Source organism: Bemisia tabaci, chromosome 1, assembly GCF_918797505.1.
Source record: "Bemisia tabaci chromosome 1, PGI_BMITA_v3".
NCBI lineage: Eukaryota > Metazoa > Arthropoda > Insecta > Hemiptera > Aleyrodidae > Bemisia > Bemisia tabaci.
The window spans coordinates 42569527-42589977 of record NC_092793.1 but is presented as its reverse complement, the minus strand read 5'-3'; the positions used below and the strand labels follow the sequence as shown (position 1 = coordinate 42589977).

Here is a 20451-nt window from a genome sequence, read left to right as displayed (position 1 = left end):
ATTTTTCGCTAAAAACCACCTACTAATGATTTATTTACGAAAAACCGGATAAAGGTCGATTTTTGGGGTTTTTTTGGAAAGGGCGGGGGGTCAAGCGTAAAGGGAATTTTTGGGGACTTTTTGCTGGGAGTCCTAGACACTCGGATGAACAACTTAGGCACATAAAACCTTATATATAATTTTTTTTCCCTTTAGCCGATTTTTTATCTAATATGCCTGCAATGAATAGTTTGTCTGAACGAGAAAATGATGAAGAGAAAAAGGAGATGGGAAGAGGATAATGAAGGAGAGTAAGAAAAAAGCTGGAAGAAGAAGAAGAAGGAAGAGAAAAGGAAGAATGCGGGGGAAAAGACTAGAAAGGAATTCTCATTCCACTTCCTTGTCCTCTTCCCTGTCTATTCCACCTCCTCCTCCTTCTGTCTGTTCCCTATTCTTCTTCTCATTTTTCCCTTTCTTTTTTACACGTATGATTTTGTTCGACTGTAATAAGATAAAAGTCCCATGATCTGGATATGTCAGACCACGGTTATCTATCATTATTTTAATATAATAAACATAAATAATGAAATGTTCCAGTTCGTGCGAAACCAGGAGCCAAAACAGGAGGAGCTTAGTGGGGCTGAATCAACAGTTCAACGTAACTACCGCGTGCCGCAGTACATCCGTGGGGGTGGTGGTGACGCAGGAGTGGGTGGAGGCGGCGGAGAGGCTCCGCTCGATTCAGAGCCAGCAGCAGCCGCTTCCATCGCCTCCGGGCATGCGGCCGAAAACTCCTACCATCCGAGCTACGACGGCGACTCAACGGCCTTCTCGCACGGCGTCCAGTTTAGCTCCGACCTCATTCAGGACCCCGGCTACCAGCTCGAATTCAAGTACCACGACTACGACAAGATGACGAAGTTCCTCAGGACCACTTCTTCCCGTTACCCCAACCTCACCGCTCTTTACTCCATCGGCAAGTCCGTCCAAGGTATAGACGCACGTACATCTTGGTGCGATGTGACAGCTCACATGTAGATAGTTGGATGGTGGGTCATTTAAATTTTTGCTCAGAATCGTGGCAGCTACTGTTGATACTGTTGCGAGGTAAAAATGATGAGACAGTGATGATGTCGGTCAGTGATTTTTTAGGAGGTACAAACGATAGCAAGTCGGCCAGAACACTAAAAGAAGAATCGGAGGAAATACTTGAACCCTACGGATTAAACCTGCGCAAATGGCAATCTAGGGCTCAAGAAAAGGTAACATCAAAAAGAAGATGAATATGAGTCAGTTAGAACTACCGTCCTTAGTAGAAATAGAAAAGTCAAGAAACCTTTGCGTGCGATATATTCAGAGAGAAGCATTTTCTTGATAAACACGACCGTAAATAATGAAATTTGATGATCTCCGTTTAGTTCATGTTTGAATGAACTAAAGAATTGAACATTTGGAAAAACGAAGGCCATTGCTCATAAGCTCCAAAAAAGGTCGGTAATTCTGGTGGTTTTAATTTAGTTTTCAAAGCCGGTGTAGGTTTGGCTACTGGAAACACACTTGGTTGCGTCTCCAACAATTCTTTAGCTTTTCCAACAGTTTCATAGTAAGTGCTTTCAAACTTATCAAAGTTATCTTCATCAACATGACTATTATTTCCATATAGCATATCAATGCTTTTTATTTCACGCAAAATTTTGAAATAATGTGGCAACAATGCCGCAGATTCATCATACCGCGCTTTTATTGCTGAAAGTGAGGAAACATCACCTTCCACAGATTTCTTAAAATTCAACAGCTGACGCTCCAATTGTTCTTTTGAGGTTAATAATCCATTCAACTTTTCATGACGATCAGTATGCGTTGGGCTGATTCGCGAAGCTTTCGATGCCTTGACAGTTCTTGATTTCTTCATTATTATTTTTTAAGAACCGCACTTTACCGCTTCTAACCGCACTACAAATCAATAAATGGATTTACACAATTTCAAATTATCAAATTATCAAATTATGCAGCCTAAATGACATTAATCCATCATCAAGCTTGCCTGGCAACAATGTACCTAGCAATGCGTTTTTTATTTTAGAATTTTCGTTCGTGTCAAGACACCGCCTCTGTCCGATCGAATGAAAAGCCGAGGCCCAGGTCTTACACACGTATTGCAAGGATAAGAATGGAGGCGAAAATATCGCTCACTGCAATCTTATTTCTATCCAAGCTTAATTCATGAGTTCACATCGGGAATGGAGGCGAAAAATATCGCTCACTACATTCTCCATGATGTAGCTTTTAAGCTCTCAGTTTGTATGCGACAATATCGCTTACAGCATTTATATTATTATCGAATGGAGGCGAAAACCGCTCACTGCATCCTCAATAATAAATTAGTAAGAAATGCTCTTGTCAAAGTGTTAAACGCAACGTCTACTTTTACTCTCTTTTTTTAGGTTATCTCAATTACAAACATTTCATCTCCACTCTAACTCCTTATTTTTTTTCACTTTGACTAGAGATTTCGAGTATATAATCACGTCGGGGTCACCAAATGGAGCTATTTTCAATAGCTAAACTAATCAGTAAATAAACAATCTCAAATACCGGAGGAAACCAAACTGGATCGCAATAACTTTTTATATATTTAACAGCATGCACAGAACAGCAGGGAGAAATCTTTGGGCAACTAAAAACTATACAGTGTTGTAAAGTTTTTACAAAGGGCAAATCGAAACTCCAACATTTTAATTTTTTTTGAGATTCTGAATTGAATACTTATTTTTATGTTTTTCACTCCGTAATTTTAGCGTCGTTTTGGTAATTTTAACTTGTAAGTGAGTGCTTTCAAACAAGGGTACTGTAAGAGCAAACTTTAACACAATTTAATCATAATCATGAGCCAAATAAGGTACCTACAGAATCGGGAAATACAGCGTGTGAGAATGGAGAGGCGGTAATTACTCAGTTCTATGTCAAACTATAGGTAGTAGATATGTTTACCGAAAACCACAATCATCTTTAGGCCATCTAAGCATTGATGTGTGAGGCAGTCGTCGCGTGGATCAATCAGAGTGGCCCTTGATCGGCCGAGGTTGCAGGAGGGGTGCATCGGTGCGTTTAAATATTAGTGGAGTAGGTAATGATTTTCGGTATTTAGCTTTCATTCTCCCAGTTATGAGCAAATGCCATTTTTGGACTAGGCAGTTTTTTGAAGTGAAGTTTTATCTTATTTCGAGAAGGTTCTTATAAATTTTTGCAGGGGCTCAACTCCTGAGAAGATACTGACACGAAAGGAACAAGTGTTATATCGATGGTGAAAGTGTTGAAGTGCGTACCTCGATTTTTGACAGTTTTGAATTAGCTGCATAAACGTGTTGTTGATGTTCTTACCTGCCAGCAAGAGATTATAATCGAAAATAATCGGAAGTCACGTAAAACCGTAGAACTTTTTTCGCGTATCTCGGGCTTAAGTGCACACATGCGTATCTCGTTCTGGACCCTTCATTTGATCCGGTGTGCCTTACGCGTAACGCGCGTTCCTCAGCGTTTCCCAGCAACAGCATACATCAGCTGATCAGCTATTCTGTGTTTTTATTTATTTTCAGGAACTCGCTGGTTTTGAAAAGTTGCTAAATGCTTAGGTATCATTCGAAGGCCCTCCAGAAGCATTTTCTCGTAGATATGTGGGTACCTATTACTCGCGGCGCGAGGCGTTCATGTCCAATTTTCTCTCTCAGGGCCAATCATGAACTGACGGTTCATCACAACGGTCAGTTGTAGAGTACCTTTATAGACAGAGTATGGCCATTCGTATCTTTTTACTACAGGAAAACTGTTCCGCTTTTTGATTGGTCAACGAGTTTTTAGGCTTCATGATGCTCTTACGGCCGTAAATGAACAAACAAGATGGCGGCTCACCGTAACATCGATAAGAGACTAAATTTGACAAAAATTTCAATTATACGGCATTAACAATTAAAACTAGCATATCTACGAATAACACACGAAGAACACATGAAAATATTGTTAAATCGCCTTTTACCTTTATCACAGGAGGATGTAAGATGTGCATAACCTCAATCTTCGAAAGACTATAAAAAACTAAGAATTTTAGCGCAAACCGCAGATCAATATCTTAATTTTTGACCTAGTTATGATAGGTTAAATTTGACTATTTTCAAAAAATCATAACTCCGGTTCAAATTATCGTAAAGAAAAAAATAAAACGGGAAAATGTATCAAATTGTATTCGCTTTTAGGTAAAAATTGCAGAAATCACCTCGAACTACTTTTTAGGGGGGGATTCGGGCCTCTAAATACGTCAATTCACAGGTCATTCAATTTTCCCGCAAAATAAGCCAATTTCCCCTGGATTTGCCTCCACATTATCTCAGTTAGGTCAAAAGTAGTTCAACATTATGTAGACGAGTCCTTAAATTTCGGGAAAAGTTAAAAAAAAAAAACGAAATTTAAACGATTAAATTTGACATGTATCCAAATAGCTATAAAATAGGGTATAAAATAGGTGAAAATAGATATAAAATATCCTATCTAAATACCCTATATAGTGTCCTTTGTTTCAACTATAAATACCGTATTTTATAGCTTTCTCTTTAGCTATAAAATAGGTATCTGAATAGCTACTGAATAGGTACATGGATGCCTATTAAAAAGGTTTTTTACTTTTGAAAAAGAACCAAAATTGAGACCTTGAAAACCATAAGGTGGTAAGTGCATTTATACGTTGCCAAGATTAGAGTACCTTTATAGACAGAGTATCGTCATTCGTATCTTTTTACTACATGAAAACTGTGCCGCTTTTTGATTGGTCAACGAGTTCTTAGGCTTCATGATGCTCTTACGGCCGTAAATAAACAAACAAGATGGCGGCTCACCGTAACATCGATAAGAGGCTAAATTTGACAAAAATTTCAATTATACGGCAGTAACAATTAAAATTAGCGTATCTACGAATAACACACGAAAAACACATGAAAACATTGTTATATCGCCTTTCACCTTTATCACAGGAGAATGTTAGATGTGCATAACCTCAATCTTGCTTGCTGATAACAGCCATCTTGTTTGTTTATTTACGGCCGTAAGAACATCGTGTCAACCTATTTTCATTCGACCAATGAAAAACCGGAACAGAAATGGCCATACTCTGTCTATAAAGGTACTCTGGCCAAGATGGTGCAACTAGTCCAGGCAAATGAGCCAAAAAAGGGGCCATTGCCTGCGAACATCCCGGGTAACAATGTTTTTATTGATTCGGATGTAATTTTTGACGCTGAATCCGAATTCCACCAAAAAATTCGGAATGAAAAGTAGCCAAATTTGGCAAAAATGGCCTCAAATGGGCCTTTATTCCGGATTGTGGCCTGTAACTTGCTTAAAATTGATCTGACGGTTGAATTAGTTATTTTTAATAATAAAGCCCGTTAAATTTCCTATGAAAAAGTTTCTGTACATGTTTTTGATCAGGAGAAAATCAAGCGCGCCGGAGGGCTGGCTGCCCGCCAGCGCGCTTAATTTTGCCTTGAGCAAAAAAACGTATAGGAACTTTTTTATGGAAAAATTAACGAGCTTTATATTTTGAAACAATTAAATTGTTGTCGGATCAATTTTGGACGAGTTACAGGCCATGACCCGCAAAAAACGCAATTTTCACTCATTTTTCAAAGTTCGGATACCGCCAGTGCGCTTAATTTTGTCTTGCGCAAAAAAGTATCTACACATTTTTTTACAGGAAATTTAAAGAGCTTTATTTTTTAAAATAACTACACTGAAAAAAATAATTCCTAAATACAAGGCGGAGTTGTCTTAGACCAAGTAAACCGGATACTTAAAAAGTATCGACAAGAAACGGAAGTTTGAACTAAGACATCGGAGTTACCTTGGATCAAGAAGTAGCGTTTTCTCAAGCCAACGCTCCACGTTCTCTTAAAAAAAGAAAGCGTTTACTTGAAAAAAGGAAACATTCCATGCCGTGAAAATATTTCCTAAATTTAAGAAATAATCGTTAGTTTGAAGTGAGTATGCGTCGTATTGATCTAGGTAAACTGTTTACTTAGAAATAGGAAACGGTTGCTTAACTACCACGTGCATTTACTGGCTTCAAATTAATGGTTGGTCTAAAATTAGTAAACGGCATGTTGGACGGAAATGCGCGTTTACTTTATTGAAACCAACTGTTATCTTAGAATTAGTAAACGGGGACGCCCGGCCAGAATGGATGCTGCATAACTCCCAGACGCGTTTACTTATTTCTAGCCAATTGTTGTTTTAAATGTAGTTAATAGTCCCTGCAGGTATGCACACTGCACCCATACCATATGTATTAGGTATTAGTAATCAATAATTGCAAAAAATGGATTAATTTATCGAATTTATGATGAAAAAAATTATTCAATTGCATATCTGCAAGTATCGAAGACTCGACTTGGCGAGTATCGACTTGCAAATTTTGGCCTACCTATCGGGATTTGAACCTGGGACCTACAACTTACGAACCTAACACCCTACCTACTTAGCCATCGGAGCTTATGTCTCAGTTGGTCGAATTTACACTATATAAGTCATTGACTTAGGCTCTCACCATTATTGTGATGGTGAATATGCGTGAGACCTGATGGGTTAAGATTTTTTGAACCCAAAAAGATGAATTTGGAGCAAAAAAGAAATACGCGTGTTACTGTCGTCGCTTTTTTTACGTTTATATTTTTTTCTTTCCCATCTAATATGAATTTTTAATCTTTTTAAAAAGAATTTAATACAATTCACCTTTTTTAAGATTTTCTTTCTTCATTTTTTCTTGAAGAATCGCTGACTTTAAAAAAATAGGTACGAATAAAGAATGAAACTCTTCGAACATTTTTGTAACATAATAACTTTTTATTTTTTAAGACTGAGATTGTTACATTTTTTTAAATATCAAAAGTCCTATTCAATTCGACTATAATATTCAAGACTATATTCTGGACCATCTATTAGACTTTTCTATTTCAATTAGAATATTAATAGTTCTATTCAATAGTTCTAATTAATTCACATCGGGCGGAAAAGGAAGCATGTGAGCACTATAAAAGAAACATTATTAGTTCTAATTCCTTACTTTAAAAAATAAGATTTGAAAATTAAGGTTTGAGATTTTTTGGATTAAGGCATCTTTTTCCGTGGAAAGTCACAATTTATTCATAAAAAAGTTCAATCTTCGATTACTTTTATATTTTACTCAGTTTACATAATCACACGCGTGACGTTCTAATATTAAATCGTATAGCTGCACTTCCTTTTCGTTACACTCTCTAAAGTTGATAGGAAGGTGGTAAAGAAGTGCTGGATCCACCCTATTTTGCAGGGAAACAAGGTGAAAAGGTTCAAATACTTTAATTATACGGTAAAAAATGTTGAGCTCTTATGAGTATCCAAAGAGGACTGAGGAAGGGGAGGATCGGTCCCAACAGGCCCTTCGACCCAAAATTTCCCCGGACACCAATGAATCAAAGTTTTAAATATCAACAATTTTGCACTCGCAAATTCCTTTCGAAAATACAGAAAAAACATTATTTTTTTTCGATCCACTCCATCGCCGCGTCCATAAATCAAAGGGACCCGGAAAATCGATATTGAACAGTGTATACACTACGTAGCAGCAGAGTTATTCGATTATCTTCATCCGTCAAGTTGGTGGGTAACATGCTGAAAAGTATGATTCTCTCCACATTTTTTTAATTTCTTCTTCGGCTCTTGGCATAAGCATGCCTTTTATTTGACACTTTTTAATTCTATCTGCGAGGGATCTTTCATTCATCAGGACAGGAAAAGTAAGGAAGAAAATAAAAACAAATGCGATTGTTTAGTGTGAAGAAATACATTGTCCGATGAAACTGAACTGATGCAATGCAAACAACTCCCGCCTTCAATCTACTTAAGTATTTATTAAGTCCTCTTTAAGAGGCCATCTTCATTTAAAAGTAAAAAATAAAACTTCAAATGCAGAATGCCGATCTATTTAAAACAACGCAAATATTTTCCTCTTCTTCTCCTTCTTTACTTCTTTATTTATTTAATTTTTTGTCGACGCCGAGCATATGAGTGATTTCTTAAAGGACACATTGAATGAATTTCTGCCTAAACAACAATTATTTTGTATAGACAAATATAATGGGCATCTTGATTTTTTAACTTCCGTCTCCTTTTATTCCGTCACAAATGGTGTTGGTTTAAGCAGATGCTAACGGCATCTGGCAGCAATTGCATGCATCATTCTCATAGGAGGCGTCACCATCCGATTTACTAATTTTAAGGGAACTGGTTTCTTCTTCGAAGCAAAATGTTGTATTGAAAGTAGGCAACCGCACATGTCCCATGCCGCATCCGTTTCCCGCGGAAGGGACTCACTCCGTTTACTACTTTTAAGGTAACTGGTTTCTTCTTTTAACGTAGCGTGTTTTCTTTCATCAAACAACCTGCTGGGTTATTAAAAGGCAACAGCGACTAGCTAATTGTATCATGCTCCACTGAAGGTGTTCACCCCGTTTACTAATTTCAAGGCAACAGGTTTCTTCTTTCGACACAACGTGTTTTCTTTTACCAAGCGAGCTGTTGGGTTAAAATAAGGCAACAGCGTCTGGCTTATTGCATCCTCCCCCGCTGAGGGCGCTCGCCCCGTTTACTAATTTTAAGAAAACTGGTATCTTCTTTTGACGCAACGTGTTTTACTGTATCAAGCAAGCTGTTGACTTAAAAAGAACCTCAAATTCTACGGATATGAGTCCATTTCGCTCAAGGTTTTTCTGAGCGATACCAAGTGTTTATACATTTAAGATAAGTGAGGTTTGTCTTTTGGTTCTTCTTTTAGCAGTTTTAAAGTAAATTAGGTATTACAGTACCTTCGTCCAGTTTTGTTCCTTGTTTAATGTTTATTAAGAGTCTTTCTACGTGAACACTCAAGGACATACATACTTACGCTCAGGTACCAATACCATTGTTTTTCTCTCACGTCAGGATGTAGGTACCTTTAAGCATGCTAATTTACCAAAGAAACTCCTCCAGTGATAAATAATTTTAAGCTTTATTACGAAGTGAAAACCTCCGTGTGGTGTCGCTAAATTTCTCAGATAAGTCTCAGTTTAGACACGTAGAACAGACGTTCACTTTTGTCCGTTACGATCCCTGCTCTTATAGCGTCACATCTTACTTTGATCTCTGATTCATCGATTAATGGCACTTTTAGTTCCATTCATCATCAATCAGTTCAAAGCTATCTCAACGATGAATCATCAAACGTTATATCAAGGAAGAAATTTTCTGCTGAAAGCTACGACGGAATTGACATTGCAACTCAACTTACGAAAGCATGAACCAGGACATAAGAATCTGTCTCAAAAAGAACATTTTTTTCAACTCATCAGGCAGTTTAGCAGGTAAGAAATCTACAGTTGATTAATTAAGGATTACCAGATTACATGCACACTGGTTTTCCAACATTTACGGTAGATAGGGGTATTTTTATTGATAATGATTAATGACGAAACGAATTTATCAATACCATGGCCAAACTGGGAAACTACTTACCGCAATCCACAAAGTTCATCCTCAAAGTTCAGAGTCTTTTCATTTCTCTGCTGATAATTAATTCAACATAATTTCTGAAAATTGTGTAATTAATGACTTCGATGCGCAGAATATTCTTTTCTGGGATTTTAAGCGTAGTGGTCACTAACTTTTCCCTGATTTTGGAATGTCCTCTTTTGACATTAGGTGTCTCAGATAAAAATTCTTTTCACAAAAATTTCAAGTTTTTACTTGACTTAATTTTAAGTGTTTAGTCTCTTTAAACTGAAAAGTCCAATTTTTTTTACCGGGAGAAGGAATTTCAATGCTCCGCAGCAAAACGACCTGACATATTTTCACAGTGAGGAGGGCTTAATTTCCTAACTTTTACAGAACCTGTCACCCTGTCTATCCCTCAGAAATTCAGTGAACCAGATGAGATTCAATGAGGGTCGTTGATAACTTTACCACTAAATTGATACCGCTTAAAGGATTTTGGAGGGAGCAATTTTACCTACTAACATTGTTGTCTAACAGGGTTTATTCATCAGAGCCCTGAATTGAGGAACCAAGAGAAAATAATTTGTTTTCATTTACTCCTCAAAGATGATACTGACCATGATGCAGGTCAGTACCTATGAGAACGATATAGATCCCATAAAATTTCAGTAAACCTTGTCGCTGGGGGAAAGATCTAATACATACTGAAGATAATCATCGAATAATGTACTCTCCTAAATAGACAAAAATTACAATGAAAATGTTCATTATTTGATGAAAAATAATAAGTACAAAAATTTTCAGAGTCTCAGAGGACACCAAGAAAATCTTAAAATAATTTCCTTTCACAAACTAAAATAAAAATGACACTGAACATTTCTAGCAGGGCTTCTTGATAATCAGAGAACAAAAATTTTGAGAGCTTGACGCTTTTAATCCTTACAATTTTTAGATTGTAACACTAATGAGGTCTGGGAAGCTGTTGAATGCCCTGATTTCCAAACTTCTATTACTCAAGCAGCACACATTTCTTTGAATTTCAATTCCATGGTAAAATTATTTCTATTGCATTGTAGTGTTGAGAATGTTGCCTATTTACTCATTGAAGGAACAATTTTTAGAGCAATTAATTTGAAGTAAGTACCTACCGTAGTTGCGATTTATCATTGGATTTCTTCGTATTTCTTTTCTTTCTTCTTTTTCTTTTCTTGGGATTCTACAATCGTATTTCTTTTCAGGGATATCCACAGTTGAGTAGATTTTGATTTTTAAAACTCATCTCTTTTTAAAACTAAGAGAGGGTTGAAATAATTATCACTTACCATGTATAACTTTCTGCAAAATTTGCCTCAGTTGATGCTCTCACAAGTTCAGTTGTAAAGTTAATTCAGCCATAGCTTTCCAAAGAAAATTTCTTCTTTGATCTAACAATTAATGATTAATCGTCGAAAAAGCTTTGAACTGATTAATTAAAAATGACATTCAAGGGTGTAAAAAAATAAGACGGATCCGAGAAACTTTGCTACACAGCAAGGAGATATCCACTTCATAGCTATAAGCATTAAATGGATTACATTTTGCAATTAGGAGCCACTAAGGTCCATTTTAGAAACAGAATACATGCTATTGGTTTCCCTACGAAGATATGTGCTTTTATGGGAGAGCCAGAGGTAATGGTTCCTTATTGTAAAATGTAATCCAATTCCTTCACAAGTGGGGGACTTCACTTGGTAAAATAACAGTTTTCTTGCAAAAATGAGATGATATAAACTCCAAAAAACCCCAAAACTTGGGTAAAGAGACTCCGGGCAAGTCACCATCCTCTTGCCAAAAACCTCCAAAAGCTCTTCTTTGTTCCCCTCTTCTGTGGAAAAAGAAAATATCATACTACGACAGTTTCCATTTCTGTAATAGAGTACACCAAGCGAACCAAAGAACGGAACTCTTAGTCGTTTACACATTTACCTATTTAACAAAATCTCCAGGAGGTCACAGACAGGCTGGCAGCCCCTCATCGGACCAAAACGCACACCGTACCAGTTTTTCCTTGTAGGTATGTGCCTCCAAAGTACATGAAATGACTCCTTGAGGGGCGGGCAAGTTTGATTGAAATTCACGTTGTCTTCTGAAAATGAGCTAAAATTTTTACCTTGAAGAAGAAGAAAATCGAGTTATCATTTTCTTCCATACACGGTAGGTATGCCTATGAGAGGCACCAGGAACGCCTTCCAAAATTATTGATGCAACCCGCACGACTCCGAAGTCAGCGGAAACTTTCTTGAAGCGTCTCCTAAGATTTTCCCTACGCAATAATCCCCTTCAAAAATGAATGATGCAACAAGCGCGTCCTGTTTGACCACGAAAGCTCCTCAGATGAGAAGTCTTTTGGTCTGGTCAGAAAAATATTCGAACTTTATTTTTCATCTTCTCTTCTCATTTCCCGCATTGACGGAGGCGAAATTTTTTGGAATATCGTCACATCAATTTTAAGCAAGTTACAGGCCATAATCCGGAAAAAGGCAGGATTTAGGCCATTTTTGCCAAATTTGGCAATTTTCCGGTCCAAATTTTTTGGTTCAAAGTTGAAATTCGGATTCAGCGTAAAAAATTACGTAGGAATCAATGGAAATATTGCTACCCGGAATTTTTGCAGGCTGTTTTCCTTATATGCCTGGACTAAACTGAATACGATAAAAGCAGCAAATTAAAACCATGTAGAAGTGAAACTTTTTTAGCATTAATTCTCTGGGCTATGCTGATTTTTTTTTGCACTGAAGTTTGCAATTCTATAAGATTTTGGTTTGCCTAAAAAAGTTGCTCTATCATAGCAACGTTGCAATGCACTTATCATCTTATGGTTCTCAAGGCTGCAACTAACAATTGTAAGAAAATTCACTAACATGTTTAAGAAAATATGCAATAATTCTTGGGTTTCTTAAATTTTAAGGGTGAATGATGCAATTTATTCCACCCATCTAGTGCTTTAAATTATTCCTTTTCCCATGAAATTTTCGGAAGATTAAATGCAAACTGGGAACTGGGTATGTAACCCTTGCAACAGAATGAGGGGCTTGAGAGAATAAAAAAAACGTATTAAATAGCTGTAAAATACTTATTCTCCAACAGAAATTTTAAACCAAGATAAATGCGCACGGAATATCTATGAAAGAGCTACAAAATATGCTATCTGTACGATACCGTATAAAATAACAAAATAAATAGCTATAAAATAGCCTTCGATAGTCCTATTTTGGCTACTAGTGTTTATTTTTCCGTCTCCGTTCATGAGCGTAAAGTCGTGCAGTAGAGGGGAAAAAAGTTACAACAATCATCGCATTAAGGCTAGACTGAACGTTGATTGAAAAAATGCTGTATGTAATATGGTAACGGTTCACCATGAAGCTATACACATCACTAATCAAGACTCTTCCGATCCATGAGCGCGTATAAATAGTTTGGTGATACTGAAAACTAACTTTTCTTGATAAATTTTACTTGTTAAGAGGGAATATCATGAAGTTCAACGAGAAAAATGTAAATATTCAAATTGATTCCAACCTCAATCTTGTCTGTAAACAGCTAAACGGCCGCAGAGAGAGACAGACTGATGATTTTAGACCTGCTTTCAACTGCGATAACTCAGGTGAAATTTGTCGATTTGAGGCAATTAAGAAGTCGGACCCTCCTATTTTGACGCTTTAGAGTCGATTTCAGGAGTAAACTTAGTGGTTACCGGCGTTTAAAAGGTCGATCATTCGTTTTGAAATTTGAAAGTCGTTTCTTACGGGGAAACGCAAAGACATAAAGACGGAGCGCTCGTATCTAAAAGCACGGGGAAAAAGTGAAGCTAGGTTCGGCGCTGCGCGCTTGTGTGAGTGTGTAAATGAGCGCGGGAATCCATGGCGGCAAACGGAAATTTGATTTGAACTTGTCCTCTTGATTTTTGCACATTTCTTCTTTGAAACGTATTTTAAATTCCTAAAACGAATATACTAAAAAGTTCGGTCTGCGTCCTAATATAATACACCTACTTTTGCTCGGTAACAGGCAGTAATCTCACATAAAGTTAGTTTTTCTTCTGCTCATGGTGGTTCTGCAGGTTCAAACAGGCCGTTACAGTTCTAGATCAACGTCACTCCCAAATGAAATTAATCGGTCGACGACGGACTGAAACTAACCTAAAGTTAAAAAAAAATGAGTGTGTACCTGAATTTGGGCAAAAATCAACCTAAAATACTTTGTTTCCGCAATTTTATTTATTAGTTCCCGCCCTACATTTGAATTCAAACTTGTCCCGATTTCGCCGCCAATCCTCTAGCCAATAGTAGAGGTGATTGAAAAGAAGCTCTAGAAGCTTCATGTTTTGCTTTTAGTACTCCGTCTTTATGTCTTTGGAGAAACGTCATCAGAGTAACAAGGACAGCCAATTGTATAGAACCCGAGACCGTAGTCGAAAGAATCAATGCTGGCTATGACGTCACGACTAAATGAGTCCATCTAGACTTTTTGTTCCAAACCTACATGACATCTTTTAACTGGCAGCTCTATACCGGGCCGAACTATCTCTAGACCGTTTTTGTGTTACGTCACAAAACTCAAAAAATTTGGTAAAATAACAGTTTTCTTGCAAAAATGAGATGATATAAACTCCAAAAAACCCAAAAACTTGGGTAAAGAGACTCCGGGCAAGTCATCATCCTCTTGCCAAGAACCTCCAAAAGCTCTTCTTTGTTCCCCTCTTCTGTGGAAAAAGAAAATATCATACTACGACAGTTTCCATTTCTGTCATAGAGTACCCCAAGCGGACCATAGAACGGAACTCTTAGTCTTTTACACATTTACCGATTTAACAAAATCTCCAGGAGGTCACAGACAGGCTGGCAGCCCCTCATCGGACCAAAACGCAACCGTACCATTTTTTCCTTGTAGGTATGTGTCTCCAAAGTACATGAAATGACTCCTTGAGGGGCGGGCAAGTTTGATTGAAATTCACGTTGTCTTCTGAAAATGAGCTAAAATTTTTACCTTGAAGAAGAAGAAAATCGAGTTATCATTTTCTTCCATACACGGTAGGTATGCCTATGAGAGGCACCAGGAACGCCTTCCAAAATTATTGATGCAACCCGCACGACTCCGAAGTCAGCGGAAACTTTCTTGAAGCGTCTCCTAAGATTTTCCCCACGCAATAATCCCCTTCAAAAATGATTTCGAGATATATTGCGATTTTATAGAGTACCTTCATAGACAGAGTATGGCCATTTCTGTTCCTGTTTTTCATTGGTCGCGAGCGAATAGGCTGACACGATGCTCTTAGGGCCGAAAATAAACAAACAAGATGGCTGTTATCAGCAAGCAAGATTGAGGGTATGCACATCTTACTTCCTCCTGTGATAAAGGTGATAGGCGATTTAACAATGTTTTCGTGTTTTTTTCGTGTGTTATTCGTAGATATGCTAGTTTAAATTGTTACTGCCGTATAATTGAAATTTTTGTCAAATTTAGCTTCTTATCGATGTTACGGTGAGTCGCCATCTTGTTTGTTTATATACGGCTCTAAGAGCATCATGAAGCCTAAAAACTCGTTGACCAATCAAAAAGCGGAACAGTTTTCCTGTAGTAAAAAGATACGAATGACCATACTCTGTCTATAAAGGTACTCTAGCGATTTTAGACCTGGTGTCCTAACCAGGATTTGGTCGGTTCGATTTACGTGGGATTTCCCCTAAGGAATGGAAAGTCAATTTTCAAACGCTGATTCTGGGTAGTTTCATACAGTTTCTGCCGGATTTTCTTGCGATTATAAGTTCTATATATCCTCAAATGTACGTTTCTATCTGATAAATCCCCAATATTACATCGGATAAATTAGTCATACTTAATTGATCGAAGAAAGTCCCGAAACTGAGTTTATGTTATACATTTAGGTACATACATACATTACATTCTTACATTCCCTTTATTTACATTCTTTTCTGGGACTCGGAGGAATATTATTTATTCGTCTTTATGAAAAAGGACGAAACATTGGTAGATTGAAAATACCTTACTGAGTTCATAATCATTATTTAAATCTCTAGGTCGCATTATTGCGACGGTATACATGGTATACGACGGTATACGGTGTGTGTGGCGACATCATGTGGGGAATGGGGGATAAGTAAAACTGTAGTTGGACAACCCGCTCTCCGCCATGGATACTTACCTTTCTCTAGATGTTAAGTATTAAAAGATTCTAATGAATGCCTAATACCTTAATATACCTTTACTGAGCTTATGCCAATAAGTGCCTGTCAATGTCAGTGTTCGAGAAGTCTAATGTTATTGGTGAAGTACCTTCAAAATCGCATCGACATCGATAGGATTAAGCGGAGGCTACAGCTTTGGAATCGCACATTTTAAACCACCAAATTTTTTGTTAACAAAGTGTTAATTTCAGTGCAGTGGCTGTTTGTTGAAAAACTAAGGCCAAAGACTTTATAGAGGGCGCGATAAGCTCCTTAAAAAAAACAAAAAAAAAAAAAAAAACAAAAAAAAAACAAACCTCTCCACAGCGTCATTGAATGCTAACAGTTAATACCAGGAACATAGTGTCAGCTCGCCTCTACAGGTATCAACTGAAATTGATTTAAACAAAACTGCCTATGGATTGGAATGTTTATAGGGAAAAATTATGGATAATATGAAACAAAACTGAGTGATTTATGGCAGGAACAAATAAAGCGCAACACTTAAGGAGAGAGAAAACAAATATTGGTGTCCACTATTCAACTAATCAGTTGCGGATGTTAAGGTTTTGTCATTATGGATAGAATCTATGAAAAACACTAACGTGAGAGACGCGCAGAATTGTTTTTTTCATAAATTGGTGATGAACTGAGTCCAAAATTAGAATGTAAATAAAGGGGTAACATAACCTCACTTTCGGGACTTGCTTCGATACATTGAGTAAAATTTATTTCTCCAATGCGATATTTAGGATTCACCAGATAGAAATGTACGTCTGAGGATATATAGAACTCATAATCGCAAGAAAATCCGGCAAAAACTGTCAGAAACTATCCAAAATCAGGAATTGAAAATTTACTTTCCGTTCCTTATGGAAAATACCATGTAAATCGAACCGACCGAACACCGGTTAGGGCATTAGGCCCAAGATCGCGATATATCTCGAAATCTGACGTCATCACTAAAACGGTCTCTTCTTGTGAGATACACGAAACCTTTATGAGGTGGGTGACAACTGACAGTCCGGTTAACAGTTTGGTAATCTGTTTGAGCTACAACAAGATTGCCAGCCCACCTTAGACGTCTGTACTGACAGTCGGTTAAAGTTTGGTATCTGTTTGCTGATTTTTTATCTCCACAGGACCAAAAAAAAAAAAAAAATCTAGACCACTTTGATGACACTGAACGTACCTACTAGTTTAGATGAGGCATTCTGAGGACCACTTTGATGACACTGAACGTACCTACTAGTTTAGATGAGGCATTCTGAGCACCAGTAAGTTCATATACACAATTTGTATTTAAAAGTGATCTTTTTAGCGCTTTAATCGGTATTCATGGTGCAGGAAGAAACGGTAGCCGCGCATTTTTGACAATTGCGACGCAATTTTGTTTGTTCATCGCTCGTCTTGTTAGTTTTATGAGTGTCATTTTAGTCTATGACGTGGTGTTGTCATACTTTATTCGGAAATAGCTCACGAAACCTGCTAAACATTCTAAAAATTATATTGTTAAACTTGCTCTTTGGGGTGGTACCTACGTGATAATATATGAAATTCGAGGGATGTATTTATTGCTCACGGGGGCCCACCAAATTTCCGGAAAACTGAATATCAGCAAAAGACAAAAATCAAAAATCGAAATTCGTCGAACTTTTTGATGTGCTTCAAACACATCGTAAGGAGTGTGTTTGACTCAATCCGTTTTCTTAGTAAAAGATGAACGTGATTGGGAAAATCAATATTTGCTTCGAAACTGCTATTATCAGTAGGTAGGTAGGTAAGTTAATTTCTCAAATTTGCATTCGTGAATGAATAGGTATCGGCACCTCGAAAGCGCTCCAATTTGGTTTTATTTCAGAAAAAAGGCCTCCTTGGGTTTAACGAAAGTACGAGTAGGTACTTTCACTGGCCGCGAGGCAAATATTTCAATCATGCACAATTACGAGGTAAAATAACCAAAAAACGCTAAAATCAGGGATGAAATTCGCTTGATTTGGAATCTCAGGAAACTACAATTTTTGGCTGCAATTTGTATCAATTTTTTTGCATTGTTGTTGTATTTTGTATTCTCTATCGTTTGTACTCTTGAAAGGTATTCCAACTATCCGCAAAGGGTGTAGAGCAAAAATTACAATTTGACATACCTACTTCAATGGATAGTGTCAGGCAAACTAGTCATAGGTAGAGTCGTAGAGTGGACTGAATGATAAAACGATACCTAAATATTATTGTTCAACTGTGTTTTATTCAACTGCGTTTTATTCAACTGTGTTTTAAGTTGTGTACTTACCTGGCTCTTAGCTTAGGGCGAATCTTCAGCACATTGGATAACGAATAGACAGTCAACCGATATTAATTGATCCTCTCTGGAATTTAGAACATTTCCTCTAAATTTCTCCAAGCATCACATTACGCTTTAGTCTGCCTGATATCCGTAGCTAAATCAAACTCAAAGACAAATTTATTTTATTGTATTATAAAAATTCAGAAAATATCAATTGATCAATCGACTATTTAGTCGTTTTCTGAAGTGCTGAAGATTGGATGAAAAAAGGTGGAAAATACCCCGAGTAAGTGGCCATATATTATAGAAAAGCTATTCCTAAACAAGTAAGCGTTTCTTGACTCGAGCACTTGAAGTAGTTTTTACCAAAAATACTTAAATAAGCTCTGAGAGAGTTTTGACGCGCGCCACTTTCCTTATTTATTATAATTCTGGGGCTTTGCTCCTTCAGAAACCACATTGCACCTTTTTCCTCAAGGAATTACGCACCTGAAGTTTCACACCAGCATAAAAGCACTTACTGTTTTTAGGTCGAGATCTGTGGGTAATGGTAGTGTCAGCCTCACCGTATGAGCACATGATCGGGAAACCTGATGTCAAATATGTTGCAAATATGCATGGAAACGAAGCAGTTGGACGTGAGCTTATGCTTCATTTGATTCAGGTAAACCCCGTTTCTCAGAACACGTGGCCTTAACGTACACTTCACCTTCAAGGAAGTGTTTTTCCCATCTCTCTTTTTCTCTCTCTCTCTCTCCCTCTCCCCCCCTCTCTCTCTCTCTCCATTTCTTTCTTTCTCTCTTTCTCGAGGTGTAAATGGCCCTAGATGCTAAAGCTACGCTTTGAAATAAACTTATCTTACTACTACTTTCTTTCCTTCCTTCCTTCCTTCCTTCCTTCCTTCCTTCCTTCCTTCCTTCCTTCCTTCCTTCCCTTCCTCCCTTCCTCCCTTCCTCCCTTCCTCCCTTCCTCCCTTCCTCCCTTCCTCCCTTCCTCCCTTCCTCCCTTCCTCCCTTCATTCCTCCCTCCCTTCCTTCCTCCCTCCCTTCCTCCCTCCCTCCCTTCCTCCCTCCCTCCCTTCCTCCCTTCCTCCCTCCCTCCCTCCCTCCCTGCCTTCCTTCCTCCCTTCCTTCCTTCCTTCCTTCCTTCCTTCCTTCCTTCCTTCCTTCCTTCCTTCCTTCTTTCCTTCCTTCCTTCCTTCCTTCCTTCCTTCTTCCTTTTTCCTTCCAACAACTCTTAGTTTTGCTCTAGCAAAAGTTTGCAACAGGCCCATTAGAAATTTTATTGTCTGGCATGTGTATACTGTTGTCAAATCTATCAGTAAAATGGGCATTTTTCATGAAGATGCTTAAATAAGATAGTTTCTGAATTTGTGCCGGGCTGTGTCAGGCTAAAAATGAAGGATTTTCGTAAACTAGAACCCGACCGCAACATTTTCCCGCAAAAATTTTTTACCCATATTCACCCTCCGAATTTCTGCGAATTTTTGAAAATGAGCTTCGTCTTCAAGCAAAAATCACGTACTTCCGAATTTTGGATCCTATATTTTTTTCAGGTCAATAATGCGAGCCTCAGCATTAAATGGAAGTCTTATTACACTCCTGGAGTTCTTTGTATATGTTTCAAACAGATTTGATATGCGACGTTGCCAAATTCACGTCAATTTTTATAGAGTAAGCCACTATATTACGCTGGAAAATTCCTAAATGAAGTAGTTACTGAATATGTGCCGGGCTGTGTCGGGCTGTGTCGGGCTAATACCAAGTGCAATTCTTGACCAACCGCCATCTTCTCCTCAATAACTTGGGTGATGCAAAATAGATGGTCAACGGTTAATCTGCCAGCCGTGAAACCCGCTTGCTCCTCTGCCTCATGATGAATCCATTCTTCTTCTATTTTAAGTTTCAATATCATTACCATAAAGTTTACTGATCGTTCCGGTCACCGACAATCCGCGATTATCGAGATCGTCCTTTTTCCCTTTTTTGTGGGTAGGTAGCTGTAATCCAACATTCTTTCCACTCCTTCGGGACTTCATCGCCCCTCGCACATTTATCCATTAAGTCCCTTAAGCAACGGAACAGTCTGTTGGACCCACATTTAATTAATTCTGGGGGAATATCTCCGGGTCCTTAAGCTTTCACATTCTTCAACTCCCTGACGGCTTTAACCACATCAAAGAGCTGAACTGATACAGTGGATGTCTCATCGACGTTTATCTACGTGCCTCCCTGAAACTCTGGTCGCCTTTCGGTCAATAATTGTTTAAAATGTTCCTCCAACTGGCCAATCTTCCGTACGTACGGGAGATGAAAACGTCCAAACTTTCTATGCCGAGTTCCGATCTTATATCTTCATTCCTCGTATACCATGGTGCGTTTGCAATTTGTCTTAATATTTTGTTTTAGA

At 37.9% G+C, this 20451-nt stretch overlaps 1 protein-coding gene across 4 annotated transcripts in view; it reads left to right on the top strand.

The window, feature by feature from the left end:
* LOC109039932 (carboxypeptidase D) overlaps positions 1-20451 on the top strand; it is a 213802-nt gene that overhangs the window by 110908 nt on the left and 82443 nt on the right. For all 4 annotated transcript variants that reach the window (XM_072301143.1, XM_072301129.1, XM_072301134.1 and 1 more), the window contains exons 3-4: positions 577-970; positions 18573-18706. In XM_072301143.1, coding sequence (XP_072157244.1) covers positions 577-970; positions 18573-18706 — 528 coding nt within the window. The remainder of the gene's footprint in view (positions 1-576; positions 971-18572; positions 18707-20451) is intronic.